The sequence below is a fragment of the Macaca fascicularis genome, chromosome 20 (genome assembly GCF_037993035.2).
Source record: "Macaca fascicularis isolate 582-1 chromosome 20, T2T-MFA8v1.1".
Taxonomy (NCBI): domain Eukaryota; kingdom Metazoa; phylum Chordata; class Mammalia; order Primates; family Cercopithecidae; genus Macaca; species Macaca fascicularis.
The window spans coordinates 52944419-52964001 of NC_088394.1; the positions used below are offsets into that span (position 1 = coordinate 52944419).

Below are 19583 nucleotides of genomic sequence, written 5' to 3' on the forward strand. Positions count from 1 at the left end.
GCAGCCACTTCGACAGTGTCGTTGTTGTAGCACCCTCCCTGTAGAGGCGTTTGCTCCAGTGCTTAGACAGTTAATGGTCCAGTCAGGACAGAATTCCCATTTTACAGCTGTATTTCTTCCCATAAGATTTTTCTGACCAAACAACATATTGAAAGGATGTCCTGCAGGCATTGAACTATTGTCTCACTTGGCAGCAGAATTAGCATCCATCACATTTCCATGGTGAAGCCACTGTTGAAAATGGCATTATGCTGACCCTGGCAGCCACAGACACACTGGGGAACAGTAGTATTAGAAGATAAGACCACATCAGTGTGCAGAAAGGAGTGAAAGAAAATAAGACCACAGCTGGGCATTTTGAGATGACTAGAATACATGTTTCTACCTAAGAACAAATGATGACTAAGAACATATGGTAGCTGCTAAGGATTCTATGACCTAAACAAGATTACATTCTCTTCTTTATCAGCTGAGAAAAGTAGACCAAAAAAACAGCTATAGGCCAAGTGCAGGGGCTCACGCCTGTAATCCCAGCACTTTGGGAGGCCAACGCGGGCACATCACTTGAGGCCAGGAGTTTAAGACTAGCCTGGCCAACATGGCAAAACTTCGTCTCTGCTGAAAATATAAAAATTAGCCAGGCATGGTGGTGCATGCCTGTAATCCCAGCTACTCAGGAGGCTGAGGCACGAGAATCACTTGAACCTGGGAGGCGGTAAAAAATGCTTTGATTGAGGTATAATTAAGATGTAGAAAAATGTGCAATAATTATATGTACAGCTTGACGAATTGTGCATAGGTGTATATCTTTGTAACCACCATCCAGATCAAGATACCAAACATTTCCATCCATCACCCCAGAAAGTTCTCTTTGGTGGGTAGGGGGCATTATATACTTGTTCCTTTTATTGATTATTTTATTGATTGCTTCCTTAATTTTAAAAACGTGAGCAGAATGCTGACAAGGTACTGGAACTGATGAACAAACTGCTGAGCCCTGTCGTCCCCCAGATCAGTGCCCCGCAGTCCAACAAGGAGAGGCTGAAGAACATGGCACTCTCCATTGCTGAACGGTAAGCCAGGAGCTGACTCCATGGGACCCTGAGGGTGCCACTGCCAGTGCCAGGCCACCTTTGCCCACCCAAATGCATGTTCAGCTTTACTAGGTAACAGCAGACAGCTTTCCAAAGTGGTTCTTCTAACTCATCATGCCACCAGCACTGCATGAGTTCCTTTGTCCCCACATCAGAACTAGCACTTGGTACTATCAAACTTAACATTTTTGCCAAAGAAATGGGTATGAAAGGGCATCTCAGTATTTTAGTCATGCACATGAAGTTTAATTCTAGGCATTATGCTCACCTATATACTGTTGTATACTCTCATCAGCCCTCTCAAAGGCATTCAAGACCAAAGCTAGTGATAGTTGGATGGGGGAGATTCTTAGAGGTGTCGTGGCCAGTGTTTCAGACAACCTGGATCCCCAGTGAGTTAACTGAATTATCAGACTTTCAACTAGTTTAAGTCCCAGGCTGAGGCTAACAACATTACTTTTTGTGCTCTCTATAGATATTGCTAATAAAATGACCCAGAGAAAACTGGGTTTGGAGTGCTTTCCCAGGGTAACACAAAAGAGCATTCTTTGGTAAATGAGATATCTCCACCTAGCAAACAATCCCTAGTGATGGCCGCTCGGCTTTTTGCCCGTCAGGACCTCCTACCTTTCATGAAGATTGGATGCTGAGATGATGGTCAAGGCTGGAGAACCACGCTCCATGTGGAGTACCTGTAGGTGGATTCATACCAAGTCCACTATCAGTGCTTGGCTGTTTCAAAATAAACACCATTTTACACTCTTTAATTAACTTCACCCAGAGAGCTCAAGAGGTTTTGATGCTTTTTATGTATTTTTTGTATGTTGAGACAGGGTCTCCCTCTGTCACCTAGGCTGGAGTGGAGTGCAGTGGTGCAGTCATAGCTCACTGTAACCTCGAACTCCTGGGCTCAAGCAATCCTCCCACCTGAGCCTCCTGAGGAGATAGAACTACAGGCACATACCACTACACCTGGCTAATATTTTAATATTTTGTGGAGATGGGGTCTCGCTGTGTGTCCAGTCTGGTCTCTCACTCCTGGCCGGTGTCTGACTCCTGGCCTCAAGCAGTCGTTCCGCCCCAGCTTCCCATGTAGCTGAGATTACAGGCATGAGCCACATGAACCATACCCCACTGTCTTTTTAAATGCTATTCCACAGTTATGGATTACACAGAAATTCCTGATACACTCTCACTCCCCCCACCCCGTTTTTGTCTTTCAGGTATAGGGCTCAAGGAATAAGTGCAAATAAATTTGTGGACTCCACGTTCTATCTTCTTTTGGACTTGATCACCTTTTTTGACGAGTATCATAGTGGTCATATTGATAGAGCTTTTGATGTAAGTTTCAGGAAAGGTGTTTGAAGTGCAGGTTAATGTACACCCTTGAAAATTCAAAACACTGCATGGAATTTACTTAAAACAAAGGAGCTGTTGCCAGTATGTTTGTTAAATGAAGAAGGACAAGTACAATCCTGGGACTTAAAAGGATTTCCTGTGTTGCTTTATTTTTTCCCCCTATTCCTTTCCCCTTTAATCTGAAAACAGATACATTTCTCAAAGTAATTTGAAATCTCTGAATTTTAAAAAATGTGTCAGAAAATGAGGATAAGAATTAAGTTACTAGTTAGAATCAAAGCCTTTCTGTGTACACAAGGGAGAATGGAGTTTTCTATGAAGAAGCCCTTTGGAGTATGTGAGGGTGCTGACTTCACATGTAGAGAGATGAAATGACTGTGATGATTGTCTTACATGGGGCTGGTGGTTGTTTTAAACAGATAATTGAGCGCTTGAAGCTGGTGCCCCTGAATCAGGAAAGTGTGGAAGAGAGAGTGGCTGCCTTCAGAAATTTCAGTGATGAAGTAAGTTCCTTCTTCCTGAGTTATGGAATTCCTTTTTCCCCACTTCCACCAAAAGCTTTTTCTTTTCCTGTACCTAACAGCTTTAAGACTTCTAGTTACAGTAACTATCCAGACTGAGTTTTCCAGAGTGGTTCCCTTTCAAATACCTTGGCCTGGCTTTTCTGTGAGTGCATACATCCCCATCAGATTATTGTCGGAATTCCTGATTGAGAAAATACAGTCATTTCAGTGATTGACATGTTCTTGGGAAAAACAGGTTTCTGGTTGATCCTGTGAAGTCTGGTTTAATTCTTCTATTATCCACTTGTACTAGAGGGTATTTTGGTGCTTAACTCTGATCATCTTTAAGTAGTTCCATTGGGTACATGAAACACATCATGATGCACTGCCACCTTTGCCCTCCCTGATCTGTTTTGTCTAAAGAAGCAAATTCAGTGACTGTGACTATCACCCCATAAGCCCCAGAGCTACTGTCTGTCTGTCGGGTTTCTAGCATATTGCCAACATCTAGCCCAGGGTGCTCAGCTGGGCTGCATACTGGCATCTCTAGGAGAGTTTCTAAGAACTCTCATGCCCAGACCCCAGAGATTCTGGTTTCCCTGACTGCTGCAGCCCAGACCTCCCCGAGTCATTCCAGTGTGTGGCCCAGGTAAATTCATCTCTAGAACTACAGACACTCAACTCAGCTCTCAACACTATGCTAGAACCAACTGCCTGGCTCTGGGATGTCACTAGTGGTTTTTCAGTTTAAAATTATTCCTCATTGAGCAGATGCCTTTTATAAAATGTCTCTGGCCAGGTGCGATGGCTCACGCCTATAATCCCAACATTTTGGGAGGCTGAGGCAGATGGATCAGCTGAGGTCAGGAGTTGGAGACCAGCCTGGCCAACTTGGTAAAATCCCGTCTCTACTAAAAAATATAACAATTAGCCAGGCATGGTGGTGCATGCCTGTAGTCCCAGCTATTCAGGAGGCGGAGGCATGAGAATCGCTTGAACCCAGGAGGCAGAGGTTGCAGTGAGCTGAGATTGCACCACTTCACTCCAGCCTGGGCGATTGAGGGAGACTTTGTCTCAAAAAAAAAAAAAAAAGTTTCTGTTTTAGAGAAAGAAGTAAGGCCAGTTCTGCACATGAAGAGGTTATGTTGACTACTGTGGTACACACAGTTCAGAAGGTCTTACCCCTTGCTGACTTTCCCTTTATACCTGCTGTGGTTTCTACCCTTAGCCACTTGCTCCTTTGTTATTTCTAGCCTTTCCTTGAATACATCCTTCATTGCATCAGAGATTAAAGTAGTACACCAGGGCCTGCCCTTGTAGACACTCCCAAGGACTCTGGTAGGGCCATGCAGATCCAGTGGAAACAGCCCACTGACTTTGAGAGAATGGGGAGTGGTAGGGACTGTGGAGAAGTAGCATGTGCACCTGTACCTCCTGACATTCAAATTCAAATTATGTATTGGCATCCACTCTGCTGGCCAGTCTAAGCCTAATGCTAACCAGATGTCAGCATGCTTTTTTTGGCTTGCTGCACCTGACTAAGGGAAAAACAGCATAAACAGCATAAAGGAGCAGAAACAGTAACCACCTGACCTGAGCAGCATTGCTTGGGGTTTTTTCTCACACTTGATGTTTCAGTGCCATCAGCTCCTTTTGGGTGACTGTGTGGCTCTCCACCTGGTAATGGTGAGGAGTGATGCGACCAGGCCCGCCTGGAGCAGCCCACCCTCCCTCCATCTGTGGTTGGCCCGAAAGGCTTGGTTCTTGTTCTTTACTCCGTTTTTCTCTCTGTGTAGATCAGGCACAACCTCTCAGAAGTGCTTCTTGCCACCATGAACATCTTGTTCACACAGTTTAAGAGGCTCAAGGGGACAAGTCCATCCTCATCATCCAGGCCCCAGAGAGTCATCGAGGACCGCGACTCTGTAAGATCCCAGCATTCACGAGAAACATTGCTGAGCACCACCTTTCTGGTTTGGAATCCGTTGCACTCTTATTAAGAGACCACGTGACCCAAAACTGCTCTTTCTCCTTAGTACCTGGCAGCTGGATAAATCTCGTGTTAGGGGGCTCCCAGAGGAAATCAAACATTAAAGGGATTGCTGCTCTTCTCAAGCTTAAAAAAATAAAAAGAAGTGCTAGGTCTGCAAATCTTACCTTTTAACAGATCACACAGAATGCTAATTTCTAGTTGACTCCTTAAGAACTTCCTGCACATTTTAAAAGATAAGTTTATTTTGTTAGTCCTAGCTCATTAGTGAACACTTCTATTAAAACCATACTTTGTTTTTGATCAACACATTAATTTAATGTGAACCCTTGTTTCTCCTGTCACGGTGTTCACAGTGACCCTAGAGAGGTAACTAGCACAGCATCTTATCCCCTCTCACAGCTGAGGAAACTGAGCTGTGGAGTTGGGAAGCAACTGCCCTCAGGTGGCAGGTAGGTGAAGGGGCCATGTCTGGAGGCTGGGTCTCTGACACCTGTGCCCTTTCTGCTGCCTGTGGGACCTCTGGCAGTGCGTGGGTCAAGTGGAATCCAGGTAGCTAGAACCCTGGGGCTCACAGCATATGTTGTCTGATTACAAAAAAAAAAGAGCAAAGGTATTTTTTGACCCAATTAAACCGTAAGGGGATAGTACAATGGTGTTTTCTTTTCTTTTCTTTTTTTTTTTTTTTTTTTTTTTTGAGGCAGGACCTGGTTCTGTCGCCCAGGCTAAAATGTAGTGACATGATCTCAGCTCACTGCAGCCTCCACCTCTTGGGCTCAAGCCACCCTCCCACCTCACCCTCCCAAGTAGCTGGGACTCCAGGTGTGCACCACCACACCCAGCTGAGTTTTGTACTTTATATACAGATGGAGTTTTGCCATGTTGCCCAGACTGATCTCGAACTCCTGAGCTCAAGAGATCCCCCCAACCTCGGCCTCCCAAAGTGCTAGGATTATAGGTGTGAGCCACCGTGCCCAGCCCCACAATGATGTTTTTTAAAATTACCTTTCCTTTAACATTTCCGCTTAATTTTTGATGAGACTCTCAGGATCTCGGTGTCTAACATCAGACTTGGTTTTGGCAGCCAAGAAGCCATGTTCTGTCTTCTGCCTCTGAGGATGTCTGTGAGCTCTTTCCACTGTGACCCCACAGGCATTGTTGTTGATAAAACTTGTGCTTAGTGAAAGATGGTGGAAATTTCCACCTTTAGGAATGTGGGTAACAGTGCTCAAGAGTGGTCCACTGAAGTGGTCAGCCCGTCCAGGTGCGCACCAGAGCATTTGCTGGTCTTCTCCCTACCCTGGACAGATAGGAATCTAAACGCCAGATGTGCCAGCGGTGGGCTCATGGTGCCTACCACTTGGCAGGAATCTTTTTTGATAATAGAAACCCAGTGCAGTGATGTTTGTGAATGTGAGTATTGAGATAGTGGATACTTCTTGGTGCTCTGTGTGCCACTTACAGTTCAGGCAGGCTTGCCCACTGAGAGGAGCTGGTCTCTGGCAGGCCATGTCCCATGTCTGAAGATCATTCTCCTGCCTGCCTTTTGCCCACCACTCTCCTTTTTCTTTCTTTTTCTGAAAGGTAGGGGCGAATAGGATTAAGTAAAAGGTTATATATAAAAGTTGCGTGCCCAAGAGGTCTGCAAGCCCACTGATGTCCTTGGTTTCATGGTTTAAAGTGAGATACTGCCCAGTAAGGGAGTGAATCCTTTTACTTGAACATCCCTAGAGCTCATTTCAAAGAGCCCATGCACTTTCATTCACTTCTAAAGAAAATACAATGGGTATTCCTATCACAAAGTCGGATTTCTTTTTGTTTGGACATTAGTAAGGACATGCACTCGCTAGTTTGTTTTACACATCAGGTAAAAAGCATTTGCTTTTCAATTTTCTTCTGGAATGGTCCTTAAGTAAGCCTAGTAGATGACTCTTCAGTTTTTCTTTAAATTCTTGTTACTAGTCCAGAAAGGTGTTTGTAGATTCTCCCTTTCTAGTCCAGATTTCGTTTAAATTTGTAGGGCCACCTTTTTCCCTCCTGGAACAATCCAGGAATTCCATAAATACTGTTGCCTGGGGAAAGAAGGGCTAAGCATGTATGTCAGGAAGGGAGAAAACAGGAGGAACGAAAGGAAGGAAGAGGAAAGATGCATGGGAGGAAGAAAGCCGGCGTGGGACTGCACAGTCACAGCCTTTGCCTCCGGTGTTACAAGGGCTTCATGGGGCTCTGGAGACTCAGATCCCTGTGAAAGCAGATGGACAGAAACCAGCCAGAGAGAGAGGCTCTGAAAATTGGAGCAGGCAGTTCTGAAGCTCAGGGCTGTGTCAAAAGCTAGCCAAATGTGTTGGGGCGAGGCGGCTTGCCTGGCAAACCCATCTGCTTTTTGCTTAGTAAATGGGTTTGGATGCCTGTGGAACAGGGGCCTCGGGGGACGAGCTTTGTTAACTTTGTGTCATGCTGAAGGAATACGACAGAGGAGGGTACGACTGTCATCCACCCACCAGGGATCTGTCCCTGACACCCCAGGGTGGAGGATGGAAGAACATGGAATAGTGCCCTGACTCAAAAGTTAACCAATTTCCTTTGCTTCCTTCCCTTTTCTCTCAGCAACTCCGAAGTCAAGCCCGAACTCTGATTACCTTTGCTGGAATGATACCCTACCGAACGTCTGGGGACACCAATGCGAGGCTGGTGCAGATGGAGGTCCTCATGAATTAAGTGCCATGCTTTGGGGACATCTGGGTCGGCACACTGTCAGTACATCAGGCACATGGGCCCACTAGGGTGGGGTTTCTGGTTTTGTTTCCGTTGTGTTTTGTTTTGGTTTCTGTATTATGTATTTTTGTCAACACCAATAAATTTCTTTGATTTGTATTTCTTTTCAACATTCTTTTATTTTCTTTTTTTTTTCCTTTGAAATTTTGTTTACATTTTTATTTGTGTAATGGGGAATGCTGTCACTAGCTCTTGGGCCAGGGAATGAGAGGCTATGTAGATATTCATTATTTGGTTAAATTGACCTTAAATAATTAAAAATTTACCCAAAATGAGCCAGGAAACAAAGGCTTTGGGAGTTACTTTTATTTAGTTACAATATTCTATATAGCAGAGTCACGATTCATTTTCACATTTTTATTTGAATGTGAAAGTCAACCTCAGCCTTAGAAGATGTAAGATTTGTGTGTGAAATATCAAGCACTCCATGTCCTCCTCTTCTTGGGTGTGACTTAAGTCCAGATGGTCCAAGACCATCCCCCAAATCATCAGCTCTGATTGTAGGATTCATCAGTTTGCTGTTCTCTTGTAATCCCAGTGGAGATAAAAGCATAGACCTAGAAAAAGCCTTAAGAAAGAAGGTTGCAGGTGCCCCAACTTGTACTTGAGGAAGGGGTAAACCTTGCCACTGCACTCCTCTGTAACTGCTCCACTGTGAGTTGACTGCTCGGGCTTATACACATCCCTCCTAGAAATAAGTTTAAACCTGTCTTTCCCTTCTCTGGTGGTCAGTTCCTCTGCTCAGACGACCCCCATCGCTCTTCCCCACTCATGAAGGCAATTGGCCAGGCAAGCTCATGGGTCACATGCTGAGTCTGCAGTGTACAGAATCCAGACCACCACATGGCATCAGCACTGTGGGTGTTTGCTCCCTGAGCAGTAGCTGTCACCCATCATTTGCTCCATTTCCCCCACCAACAATCCCAAAGCCCTGAACTAAACCAGAGAGGAAATTAGGTCGTGTTTGTTCCTTAATGGGCCAACGAGCCCTGAGACACTGGGCAGCGGTCTGTTCTGCTGGTTTGATGGATGGATCCCTGAGGTAGACTCTTTCCCAGCAGAATGTTAAGATCCCCAAAGGGTCCCCAAAGATGCCTTTGCTTGTAAGGAGAAGTTTCTGTCTTGTCACAGGGTGTGGTCATCCCCACCGTCCCCCAGTTGTTAAAATAATTGTTACCTTTTCTTTTGGGAAGAAATAATCTGTAGATAATGGGACCAACTGCTGCTTATCGGTAGGATTCCATGTTCCAGGAAGGATGCAGCCTGAGGGTCAGTGGAGCTGTGTTCTGCCTTCCTCCTCTAGTCTCATCTTGTCACCCTATCTTCAATTGAGCTTTACTAGAAAGTCTTGAAACGTGAGCCCTTTAGAGGACTTGATTTAGCAAGTTGTGCCCTGCTTAAATGTGCTGATTTAAGCTAATCAAATGATTTAATAGTGCTTTTTAAAAAAGAGTACTCCTGGCCAGGTGGGATTGCTCACACCTGTAATCCTAGCACTTTGGGAGGCCGAGGCAGGTGGATCACCTGAGGTCAGGAGTTCGAGACCAGCCTGGCCAACATTATGAAACCTCATCTCTACTAAAAATACAAAAATTAGCTGAGTGTGGTGGCAGGCACCTGTAATCCCAGCTTCACAGGAAGCTGAGACAGGAGATTTGCTTGAACCTGGGAGGCGAAGGTTGCAGTGAGCCGAGATTATGCCACTGCACTCCAGCCTAGGCAACAGGGTGAGACTGTGTCTCAAAAATAAACATAAGAGTACTCGGTGGACTTTTCATAAAGTGCGACTTAGTGCTTTGTTTTTCTAATGCTAGATTTTACTTGCAGATAGAAATATAACAATGCCACAAATGAGAAGGCTCAAGTTGTGAATGTGTTTGCTCCTGGCTTATCTCTTCTTCACTATCCCATGAGAATCGTGGATTTGCCTTTCCTTGCATCGTGCAGTTCTACTTGTCCCAGAGAGAACTGCACACCAGCCCTGCATCCGGGGAGATGAGGTTCTTTGACCTGTAGATGAGTCCTAAAATGAGAAGGGAGAGACAAGCAGCCAGACCTTGAGCTACGCTGCTAGGGGAGCTGTGAGTTGGGAGAAAAGTGGTCACTGGTTGGCAGTTGAGGACTTGCTGAGAGAGACATTTGTAGGAGAAATAAGATAACTAGGTTCATACCAGAAGGGCCAGGCCTCGGATGGCGCAAATCCCAGTTCTTGTCCTACCAGCTGATTCTGTGATTGGGCACAGGCCTTGGATTGTGCAGAGATGCGAAACAGGCTGAATTTGCAAGGCTACAACATCAGGTTGTCATGTACCCATGATTACAGCTTATGCCCAGAAGTCATGACCCTGTGACAGGTTATTGGCTTAAAAACTCATATTCAGTTCACTTTTTCAGAGAACTAACTCTTTCCTTAGATGTTGGGCCAGGATTTCACTATTTACCCAGAGAGACTAAGAGAAAGTGGCACTAGGCGTCTCTTGTCTTCCAGATGTGAGCTTTCGATCTTTCTAATGAAATTGGGGGCACTTGGAGGCTGTCAAGGTTTGTTCCTGTCTCAGAATGGCTCATAATAAACTCACTGAAACCCTCAAAGGAAAGTACTGACTTGATCTGGATCCTTTTCAGAGGCCTGGAGATTTAATTTCACAGATTCTCTTCTTTTGGCTTACCAACCACAACAAAAAAAACCCTTGACTCCCCAACTTCAGAGGGAAAACTGAAGCAAAACTGGTGAGCTCTGCCACAACAAATGCCTTGCCTTTATCAATAACTCATGAGCCGGGTGGGCTCCTCAAAGAGCAGGAAGCGCCCGTTTACACTGGGGCCAGGATGCAGACCCAGCTCCTGTCCTCCACGAACTTACAGTCTAATTAGAGCCTCTTAAGGACAATTTGGCAGCCACTGTTACTCTTCTGATGCATAATTTAAATCCTAGAATAGGTAACTTTAAAGCAAAGAACTATAGACTTTTCCACAGTGTCCAGCATTTGCTGACCGAAAAAAAACCTGAGGGTGATTTTTCTCTTTGGATTTTTACCCTTGCCTGCACCTAGCCAGAACCCTTAATACTAAATTTAGCAATCATATGTAGCTCTGCCAACACCCTCCTGCTTTAGACTGGATCTCTACTATCCTTTTTCTCTATTAGGCACCAGAACCTTTGTCTAGTTCATTAGGTAGTTCACATCACTTGCCACATTTCTAGCATGCCACTCAGGAAGTGACTTTAGGATACTGAATGCTGAGTCACAAAATGAAGCCCTGGGCTGGCGGGTTGCCCCAGGCCTGCCAAAGTCTTGGCAGTCCCCACGCTGACTGGGAACTCTCCCTTAGCCTCAGTCAGCTGGGAGAGGAATTGAGCCCTGCATCAGCAAATAGGGGGAGAGTGTTACATATAAAATTCTTGATAGAAATGTGCGTTTTATATCAGAATTGGGCTTTTGTTCCTGCATCTCATTAAACAGGAGTTGTCTAGAACTATGTAAGAAAATATCCCCCATCCTTTATCCTACGCTGAATCCAGAAGTCATCCCATCTCCCGCCATCTTCTGACAATTCCATAATACTGGTATCCCTCACAGGGCAGGGACAGGAAGGAAATAAATCTATCTTTCTGCCACTTGTTTCCAACTGAAAGGAAAAAAGTTACAAATTACTAAAGTGTCCTGAAAAGAGATTTCAAGTGGTCTGTGCTGCTTTTTTGCCTCATTACACACATAACTTGTGATTGGCTAGAGAGGTCACATGTATTTATCAGCCAAGTTTCCATTTCAGCAGATCATTTCAAAACCTCTTTGTGCTGGGCCGTGCTAGGTAGCTGGAATATCTGAGGTAAATCAAGCACTGATTTGTTCCCGAAGTTGTGCATAATGCTTTAAAAGTGGGCTGGGTTTTTTTCCTCTTGGCCCGGATCACCTAAGTGAAGTACTCGTTGTTCTAAGTTGCTAACCCAGGGAAAGAGGATATTTTCCTGTCCTAACCTTGGTTTTTGAAATAAGCTTCTCCTGTGTGCCCTCCCTGGGGTCTCTGGCCCACAGCGGATCGCTCAGCAGATATGTGAATGAGCAGATGCTTTGCTTTGGCCTCCTGTGCCAAGCTCCTCCCCACATCCTCTCGAACAGCTCCATGTGCCTAGATTCAGACTCCGTGATTCACCATGGGGGCCCTTAATAGGCATTCAGTCTGAAAGAAGGTGGAGGAGAATAATGTCTCCCAGGATGAGATGAGACTCAGGGCTGTTCCTTCAAAGACAGAAACTTTCAGAGCTGCACAGCAGCAGGGAAACATTGAGAAGGGGGTGGAAATTTGATGTACTGTGAATAACGAAGGCCAGATCTTTAAAAAGAAAAAGGGAGGGGGTGCTGGCAGAAACCCAGCTGCACTGGCACACTGTACGCCCGGCTGCCTTTGCCCTTGAGCTTCTATTTCTTGGGGATGGGGAGGGCAAAAACGTTTGCCCTGGACACTGGCTTCTGTTTGAGCAGGAAGTGGGGAGCCAGTGATCCCAGAGGGGACTTCAGTATCAGAACATATGCTTTGGTGGCCTCAGCAGACCTGGCCTAGGCAGGCTTTCAGGCGGCACTCAGGGCTTTATGGCCTGCAGATAAGGCCCCTTCATCTGGGTCAGACTTAGCAAATAAAAATATAGGACACTCAATTAAGTTTGCATTTCGGATAAACAGTGAAGAAGTTCCTAGTGTAAGTATGTCCCAGTTCTATGTGGCTTCCCTATCTGGGCTTGCCTCTGCTGGTACTTGCTGCCCAGAGACCTTCAGGCCTGCCACGGGCTGCCGGGAGCTCTCTAGTGGAACTGGATTACCCTGATTTTGTGCATTGTTTGTGCTTGTGTGGGCATCGGAAATGACAGTGAGATACACAGTTTTGAAGAGCTCAGCAGGCAGCTGAGCGGGATAATGTGGGCCCCTGTTGACCTCAGTGTCTGTCATCTACTGTGTGTTTTTCAACCAGAAATTTCAAATGCTGTGTATTTTAGAAAGAAAGGAAAGAGGCAAAGTACAGCCTTTCTCACTTGATCAGTAACTTGTGTTAGAAACTCAGTGGGGGAGAATTCTTTGCGTTTTTCAGTTGACTGATTATTTTCCTTTTTTTCATTTTTGCTTTTCTCAAGTCACTCTGTGTGGTGCTTGTGGGAGAAGGGAGAGGGTGGGAGAGCGTTGGTGGATGTGTTCTGCATGTTCCTGTCTGTACAGTAACTTGTGCATTTACTCTGTTTAGGATGGTTCCTTCACCACCACCCCTGTCTGTAGCCAGTAAATTTCTGGAATGTTCTCCCAGAGTGCCATGTGCCCCCTTTGTTCAGTCCTTCAGTGGAGCAGAAACCTTTCTCAGGCCTTTCCTGGGAATATCCTTAGCTGAGGCACAGCCTGGGGGCTCCTCAGAAGGTGACAGAAGTGCCTCTACCTGGCCTCGGAGGTTAATGAGCCAGGCCTGCCTCTTCTCCACTCCCTGCAAAGAAGGCTCCTAAGGCTTATCCAGTCCCTGGGTCTGCGAAGTCCCCAGAGGTCTCTGTAAGTACAGGACTCCCATGCCAGCTCTGAATTTGTGCTTTCTCCCCATGAGCTTCAGAATTCTGGGGGGAAAGGTCAGATTCTGGCTGCAGGTGTGGTGGGACAGTAAGTCAGAAGCATTCTGGTGATAAACCCAGCATGCGGCATGCATTCTGGGGCTGGGAACAGCTAAGATCTGTAACCCCTTATTTTAGACCTTGAGTGGAAAGCATTTTAAATGGAGGTTGAGAGCCACTTATTGGCCTTGGGGAAGGAGAGCCGGAATTTGGGAGCCATGTTTTGGTGGGGTGGCAGAAGAGGCTTGGTCCTGACCTTGGAACAAATGTCTCCTGCTCTCTTAGACAGTAGCTGCCTGTGCTTTTGACCAGGGCAGGTGTTTTCAGGATCGGGGGAATGGGATTCTGCTCGAGGACGTGCAGATGGCTAAGGGAGTAGGGTGTTCATATCTCTCCACCTGAGGACCCACCCTAACACGGTGATGGCAGGTCAGCTGCCCAGTGGCCTGTGTGCTATCCCTGACGGGGCTCCACAAAAGAGTTTCAGCCCCTCCCTTTGCCTGGGGCCCTCAGCTTGTGCTGGCATCTGAGAGGCCATTTCCTGATGAGTCACCTGGGAATCTGGGCCTCAGACCCCATCAGCCGGTTTAATGGCCTCCTGTGGGACTGCACAGCACCTCCTGGAGCTGGGGCTGGCGGCCTGTGGCTGTGGAGGGGAAACTGTCGGGCTGGGAATGGTGGTGAGGGGGCCTCTGGGGGTAAGGGTGGCCCTGTTTATTTGGGTTTCTTTTTTTTTTTCTTTTTATTTGAGACAGAGTTTTGTTCTTGTTGCCCAGGCTGGAATGCAATGGTGCAATCTCAGCTCACCGCAACCTCCGCCTCCCAGGTTCAAGCGATTCTCCTGCCTCAGCCTCCCAAGTAACTGGGATTACAGGCATGCGCCACCATGCCCAGCTAATTTTGTATTTTTAGTAGAGATGGGGTTTCTCCATGTTGGTCAGGCTGGTCTCGAACTCCTGACCTCAGGTGATCCGCCCACCTTGGCCTCCCAAAGTCCTGGGATTACAGGCTTGAGCCACCACACCCTCAGATTTCTTAAGAGCTGAAGGCTTTTCAGTTGGGTGAGGATTCTTTCTGGGTCCTCAGTTAAAACCATTAGAATGCCACCCAAATGGCAAAGGAAGAAGACAAAGTTAAGCCCATTGGTCCCCCCAACATAAGTGACACCTCAGCTGTTCCTGGAAATGGCCAGGTTTGCATAGAAGCCCTGAAAAGCAAACAGCCACAGAGAAATATGAGGACTGATGGTGGGAAGTGAGGCCCCAGAGGCTGGGGAAGCTGCAGTGCTGTTGCGGCGAGAGACATTTTCGTTGGAGAGGTTGGCTGGAAATTCTTTTTCCTCAGTTTTCCCAAATGTGTCCTTCCCATAGCACCAGTCTAGAGGCATCACCCCCACCACACCACTGACCCTACCACACTCAGGGTAGGTCTCTGATCAGCTTGACAGAGCAGTTGGCTTGAATTTTTAGGAAAATTTGAACCAAACCAAAAAGGACACTTTTTTTCTTCAAAAACAGACATTTAAGATGTGGCCCTCTGGTGGCTGGCAGCTGTCAGTGGCATCAGAAAGCACAAGAACATCAGACTTCCTTGAAAACTAAATTCTGAAAGGGTCTTCTCAACAGCGGGAGGCGGAGGATGGGAAGAGGGAAAGGTAAGGAACATGGAAGGACGGTGCCCTGGCCGGAGGGAGCAAGTCCTGGCCAGGCAGTCGCCCCGCACCGCAAGGCTTCAGAGCTTGGGAGCTGCGAGTCCTTCCATTGCGGGGAACCAGTTTGCTCTTGTAGGAAGCAGGCACGCCAGTTTCTACTCCATCAGGCCACTGGGAAGAGGAAGTTAAAACCTGTTGCCTGTCGCACAGGGGGCTCTCCATAAATAAACGTTCATTGTAGCCACCCAGCTCCCTGCCTTGTGCAGACGGTCTCCAAGACTGTAGGGACGTCCTCCACCACTGGGCTTCTGCCCTTCAAAACAGGGCCTGCACATGGGTGCAGGTCAAATCAATGACTCCCACCTCAGGGATGCCTTTTTTATTTTTTATTATTATTTTTCTTTTGGCAAGAGACAAAATTAGGTCAACATTGATGAGCCAAAATTTTGCTAATGGGGAAAGACATTGACATGTCAAGTTCAACTTGCGGTTCCTGTTTCTTTAGGAACTGCTAAGTGGAGAATGCAGTTCAAGAAATGTTTAAGGGTCTACCTCGTGCCAGGCATTATTCTAGGCACAGGGTCACAATGGTGAACTGAATCAAGATCTCTGCCCTCAAGGAGCTTCCTTCTTAGTGGAGTGAGAGACAATAAGGGGCCTCTTCCTATAAGGGTCTCTCCTTCCAGGCTGACTCAAGAGCTTCACTCATCCATTCAGCACCTGCCATGGCCCTTGAGGCAGGGTCCCATTCTGTCACCTTGGTTGGAGTACAGTGGCGCGATCTCGCCTCACTGCAACCTCCGCCTCAGGGGCTCAAGCGATCCTCCCACCTCAGTCCTCTGAGTAGCTAGGACTACAGGCACGCGCCACCACATCCAGCTAATTTTTATGTATTTTTTGTAGAGATGGGGTTTTGCCATGTTGCTCAGGCTGGTCTTGAACTCCTGGACTCAAGTGATCTGCCAGCCTCAGCATCCCAGAGTACTGGGATTATAGGCGTGAGCCACCGTGCCTGGCCCACTATGGGGTGATTTCTGAGACTAAGGTGCAATCTCTGCTTTCTGAGGTTCACTGTGTGGTTGGGAAAAAGAGAAAAGCAGGTTATGTACATGTGCACACAGACACACCATAATCAAATAGGAAGCCTTAAGAAATGCCACAAAAAGCCTGGCATGGTGGCTCACACCTGTAATCCCAACATTCTGATGGCCGGGGCAGGAGGATCACTTGAGCCCAGGAGTTTGAGACCAGCTTGGGCAACATGGTGAAACCCTGTCTCTATTAAATATATATATATATACAAAAATTAGCCAGGTATGGTGGCATGAGCCTGTAGTCACAGCTACTTGGAAGGCTGAAGCAGGAGATCGCTTGAACCCGGGAGGCAGAGTTCAAGGCTGCAGTGAGCCGAGATTGAGCCACTGCACTTCAGCCACTTCAGCAGCCCCTGTGACAGAGCAAGACCCTGTGTCAAAAAAAAAAAAAAAAAAAACCCACAAGGAAGGGCCATATAAAGGGGAAAGATTCTGGCCAGGGATACAGGAGCTGTCTGCAAGTGACCAAGATTCAGACCTACAGAGATGGGAGAACACTGTATGGGTGTGGCCATCCTGCTAGCCCAGGATGCAGGGACCCCCCAGGTCCCGTCGGTCTGGCCGCAGCTGGCCTGCATAATATGCCCCAGCGGTGTCATGCAGCTGTTAATCTCTCCCATGACCCTGAAGCAGGAGAAACAGCAGGACTCAGGTGAGTTGAGGGGCCTGCCAGAGGTCCCAGGCCTCATGTTCATCCCTTACCTGGCCAAGCAGAAGCCTGACTCTAGGGCATCTCCCTTGTTCAAGAGGTAAGTATGTGGTGGGTATGGAGGGGACCTGGGGTGTATGTGGCCCGTGAGGCAGAGAGATGAGTCAGGGGTGGTCTGACTTGGGGACACATACTTGTCTGTGCAAACCAATAATTATAAGGTTACCTATTGTCCTTGGGCAATTAGTCCAGCACAAAAGGGCTGGTATCCAGTGCATGTATTCCTGTGTCTAACCAGGAGAGAAAAAGCTCTTTAAAAGCCTTTTACAACATGAAAGATAACTAAAAAAAAAAAATTTTAGATCAGCAATCCCTTTATCAAGAAGAGCCAGATTCTGTGCTGCACACAGCCCTAGTTAACGTCTTCCCTCCAGCTCCGCGCCAGCTCTGCAGTTCATAGCCCTGGCTTCATCTTAGCATCACCCAAGGAGTTTCGACGCTACTGATTTCCAAGGCCCTGCCCCCTGAGCTTCCCACTTAACTGGCCTGGGGAGGGGCCGAGGCACTGATTCTTATTTTGTAAAAGTTTCCCAAGTGATTTTCATGCCCTGCTAGGGTCAGGAACTATTGCTGTGACTGAAGCAGGGAGTGATGAAGTAGGCCTGTGGCCCTTTCTAAATGTGGAAATCCCCCAAACCCCTTCCCCAACACAGATTTTCATACAATGTCTGAGACGTACTAAATAGGAAGACACAAATTCTATCTGGTTAGGGAAAAACATGCACCACGCCAAGTCCCATTGGGTCACCTTGCCCACTCTATACCCCTCAAGGTCAAAGCCAACCTAGCCTCCGTCCAACGTGGTTTTTAATGTTGGGAAGTTAACCATTAAAAATGGTATCAGAGGCTGGGCACGGTGGCTCAGGCCTGTAATCCCAGCACTTGGGGAGGCCTAAGCAGGCGGATCACTTGAGGTCAGGAGATTGAGACCAGCCTGGCCAACATGGTGAAACCTAGTCTCTACCAAAATACCAAAAAAATTTAGCCAGATGTGGTGGTACGCGCCTGTAATCTCAGCTACTCGGGAGGCTGAGACAGGAGAATGGCTTCACAGATTGCAGTGAGCCAAGTTTGCGCCACTGCACTTCAGGTGAGCAACAGAGTGAGACTCCCTCTCCAAAAAAAAAAAAAAAAAAAAATGGCATCAGATAAAGAGCATCATTGTGTGTGAGGGGCTCAGGGGGCACATTTTTCAGGAAATCAGAAGTGAATGAGCACTTGACAGCTCTGGTTGGAACCCAGGGACCCTGATCAAAGATACTCTTTCCCAGTGTCTGGCTGCCCCTGGCCTTCCCGCATTCACCACTGGCAGGTGCACTGAATGGGCTTGTCGTGAGCCTCTTCAGTGCACAGTGCTGCCGCTAACTGCAAGCTCCTTCCGGGTAAGGAGCTGACTTCTGTTCCCCAGACCACCCCTCAAACTTCTGCTGTGGGGCTCCATACCCTGCAGGACCTGCACCGAGCCAGAGCACGAAGGTCCACCGTGGCCCCAGCCTGGAGTGCAAACTCCCCTTGGAGGCAAGCCCCAGTGCCTTTTTGCATCTGAACCCTGGGGTGCTGGGTGACCACTGGCAGAAGACCCTTTAGAGCTCTGCTGGGGGATGGTAAGGAGGTCAGCCACTTATTTCAGGTATTTGGCAGAGAGTCAACCAGATAATGTTGGAGAGCCTCTGGATACTGAGCTTCTAGGACTCTGAACGTTCTCTGCTTTTACATGCATGCAATGCCTGTCAAGGTCTGGGCTCTGATGACTCTAAAAGCCAACTCTCTGCGTTTCTGCTTTTGGACCTGAGCTCCTCCTCTTTCCACTCCTCCCTCTGCCTCAACTTCTAAAAATTAAAAAGAAACCAACAAAAACATTAGCAGCTGCCCTTACCAAAAAGCACTGCCTTAAACAAGTAGAGGATGACTGCGTTTTCTCCCACCTTTCTTTTCTGGTAGCTTAAGGGCTAGAACCAAAACAAACAAACAAAAAGTTGATATTTGCAGAGCATTATTAATGTCTTCCAAAATGCTGCTTTCGTAAATCCCCTCTTAATATCATCAGAAAACCCATGGCTGGGTAGAATTATCTCCATTTGACAAACGGTGACCTAAAAGCACCAGGTCAGAAAGTAGGCTGAACAGATCTCAGCCAGGCCTCTCCGCTCACATCCTTCCTCACTCCCTGGACTGGGCCTGGCTTGAGGGAGTGGGTTGGGAGCTTAGCTTTCAAAAGCAGCTCTGAGATTCTAGGCCTCCTGGTTCTGGTAGCAGGAGCAAGTCATAGGCCCCTAGACTCCAAAAATATCCATTAAAGAGTGTTCTGATTTGAAGTCTACCTGTGGAATTCAAAATGGAACAGAATGATCATGTTTCTCCTATTGCTTTCAAGAAAAAAAGAAAAGGTTTCCAATGAAATTTGAAAATGAAAGGCTGGCCGGGCACAGTGACTTACGCCTGTAATCCCAGCACTTAGGGAGACCAAGGCAGGTGGATAACTTGAGCTCAAGAGTTTGAAACCAGCCTGGGCAACAAGACCCTGTCTCTACATAATATTTTAAAAAATTAGCTGGGTGTAGTGTAGTCGCAGCCTGTAGTCCCAGCTACTCAGGAGGCTGAGATGAAAGGATTGCTTGAGCCTGGGAGATGAGGCTGTGGTGAGCTGTAATCGCACCACTGCAGTCCTTGGTTTCTTGGGAGAGCACGTTGGCAGAGTCATCAGGGTGGAGGAACATATGCTTGTGACTGTTATTACAGGGCTGAATTTTTATTAGAATTACTGCTCCAGTTCGTGTTTATGCAGCAGGGCTGAGCTCCAGCTAAACCTGCATGGACAGATAAA

The 19583-nt window shown here is 47.1% G+C and overlaps 1 protein-coding gene across 6 annotated transcripts in view; it reads left to right on the forward strand.

Moving 5' to 3' along the window:
- The window catches only part of NUP93 (nucleoporin 93), a 118183-nt gene extending 105173 nt beyond the window's left edge, over nucleotides 1-13010 (forward strand). For 3 of the 6 annotated variants that reach the window (XM_005591991.5, XM_065537180.2, XM_005591995.5), the window contains 5 exons: nucleotides 955-1073; nucleotides 2318-2435; nucleotides 2873-2956; nucleotides 4753-4881; nucleotides 7554-13010. In XM_005591991.5, coding sequence (XP_005592048.1) covers nucleotides 955-1073; nucleotides 2318-2435; nucleotides 2873-2956; nucleotides 4753-4881; nucleotides 7554-7664 — 561 coding nt within the window. In that variant the 3' untranslated portion in view covers nucleotides 7665-13010. The remainder of the gene's footprint in view (nucleotides 1-954; nucleotides 1074-2317; nucleotides 2436-2872; nucleotides 2957-4752; nucleotides 4882-7553) is intronic. The other 3 variants (XM_005591992.4, XM_074027007.1, XM_074027008.1) reach the window with 1 other exon arrangement.
- The last annotated feature ends 6573 nt before the right edge of the window (nucleotides 13011-19583 follow it).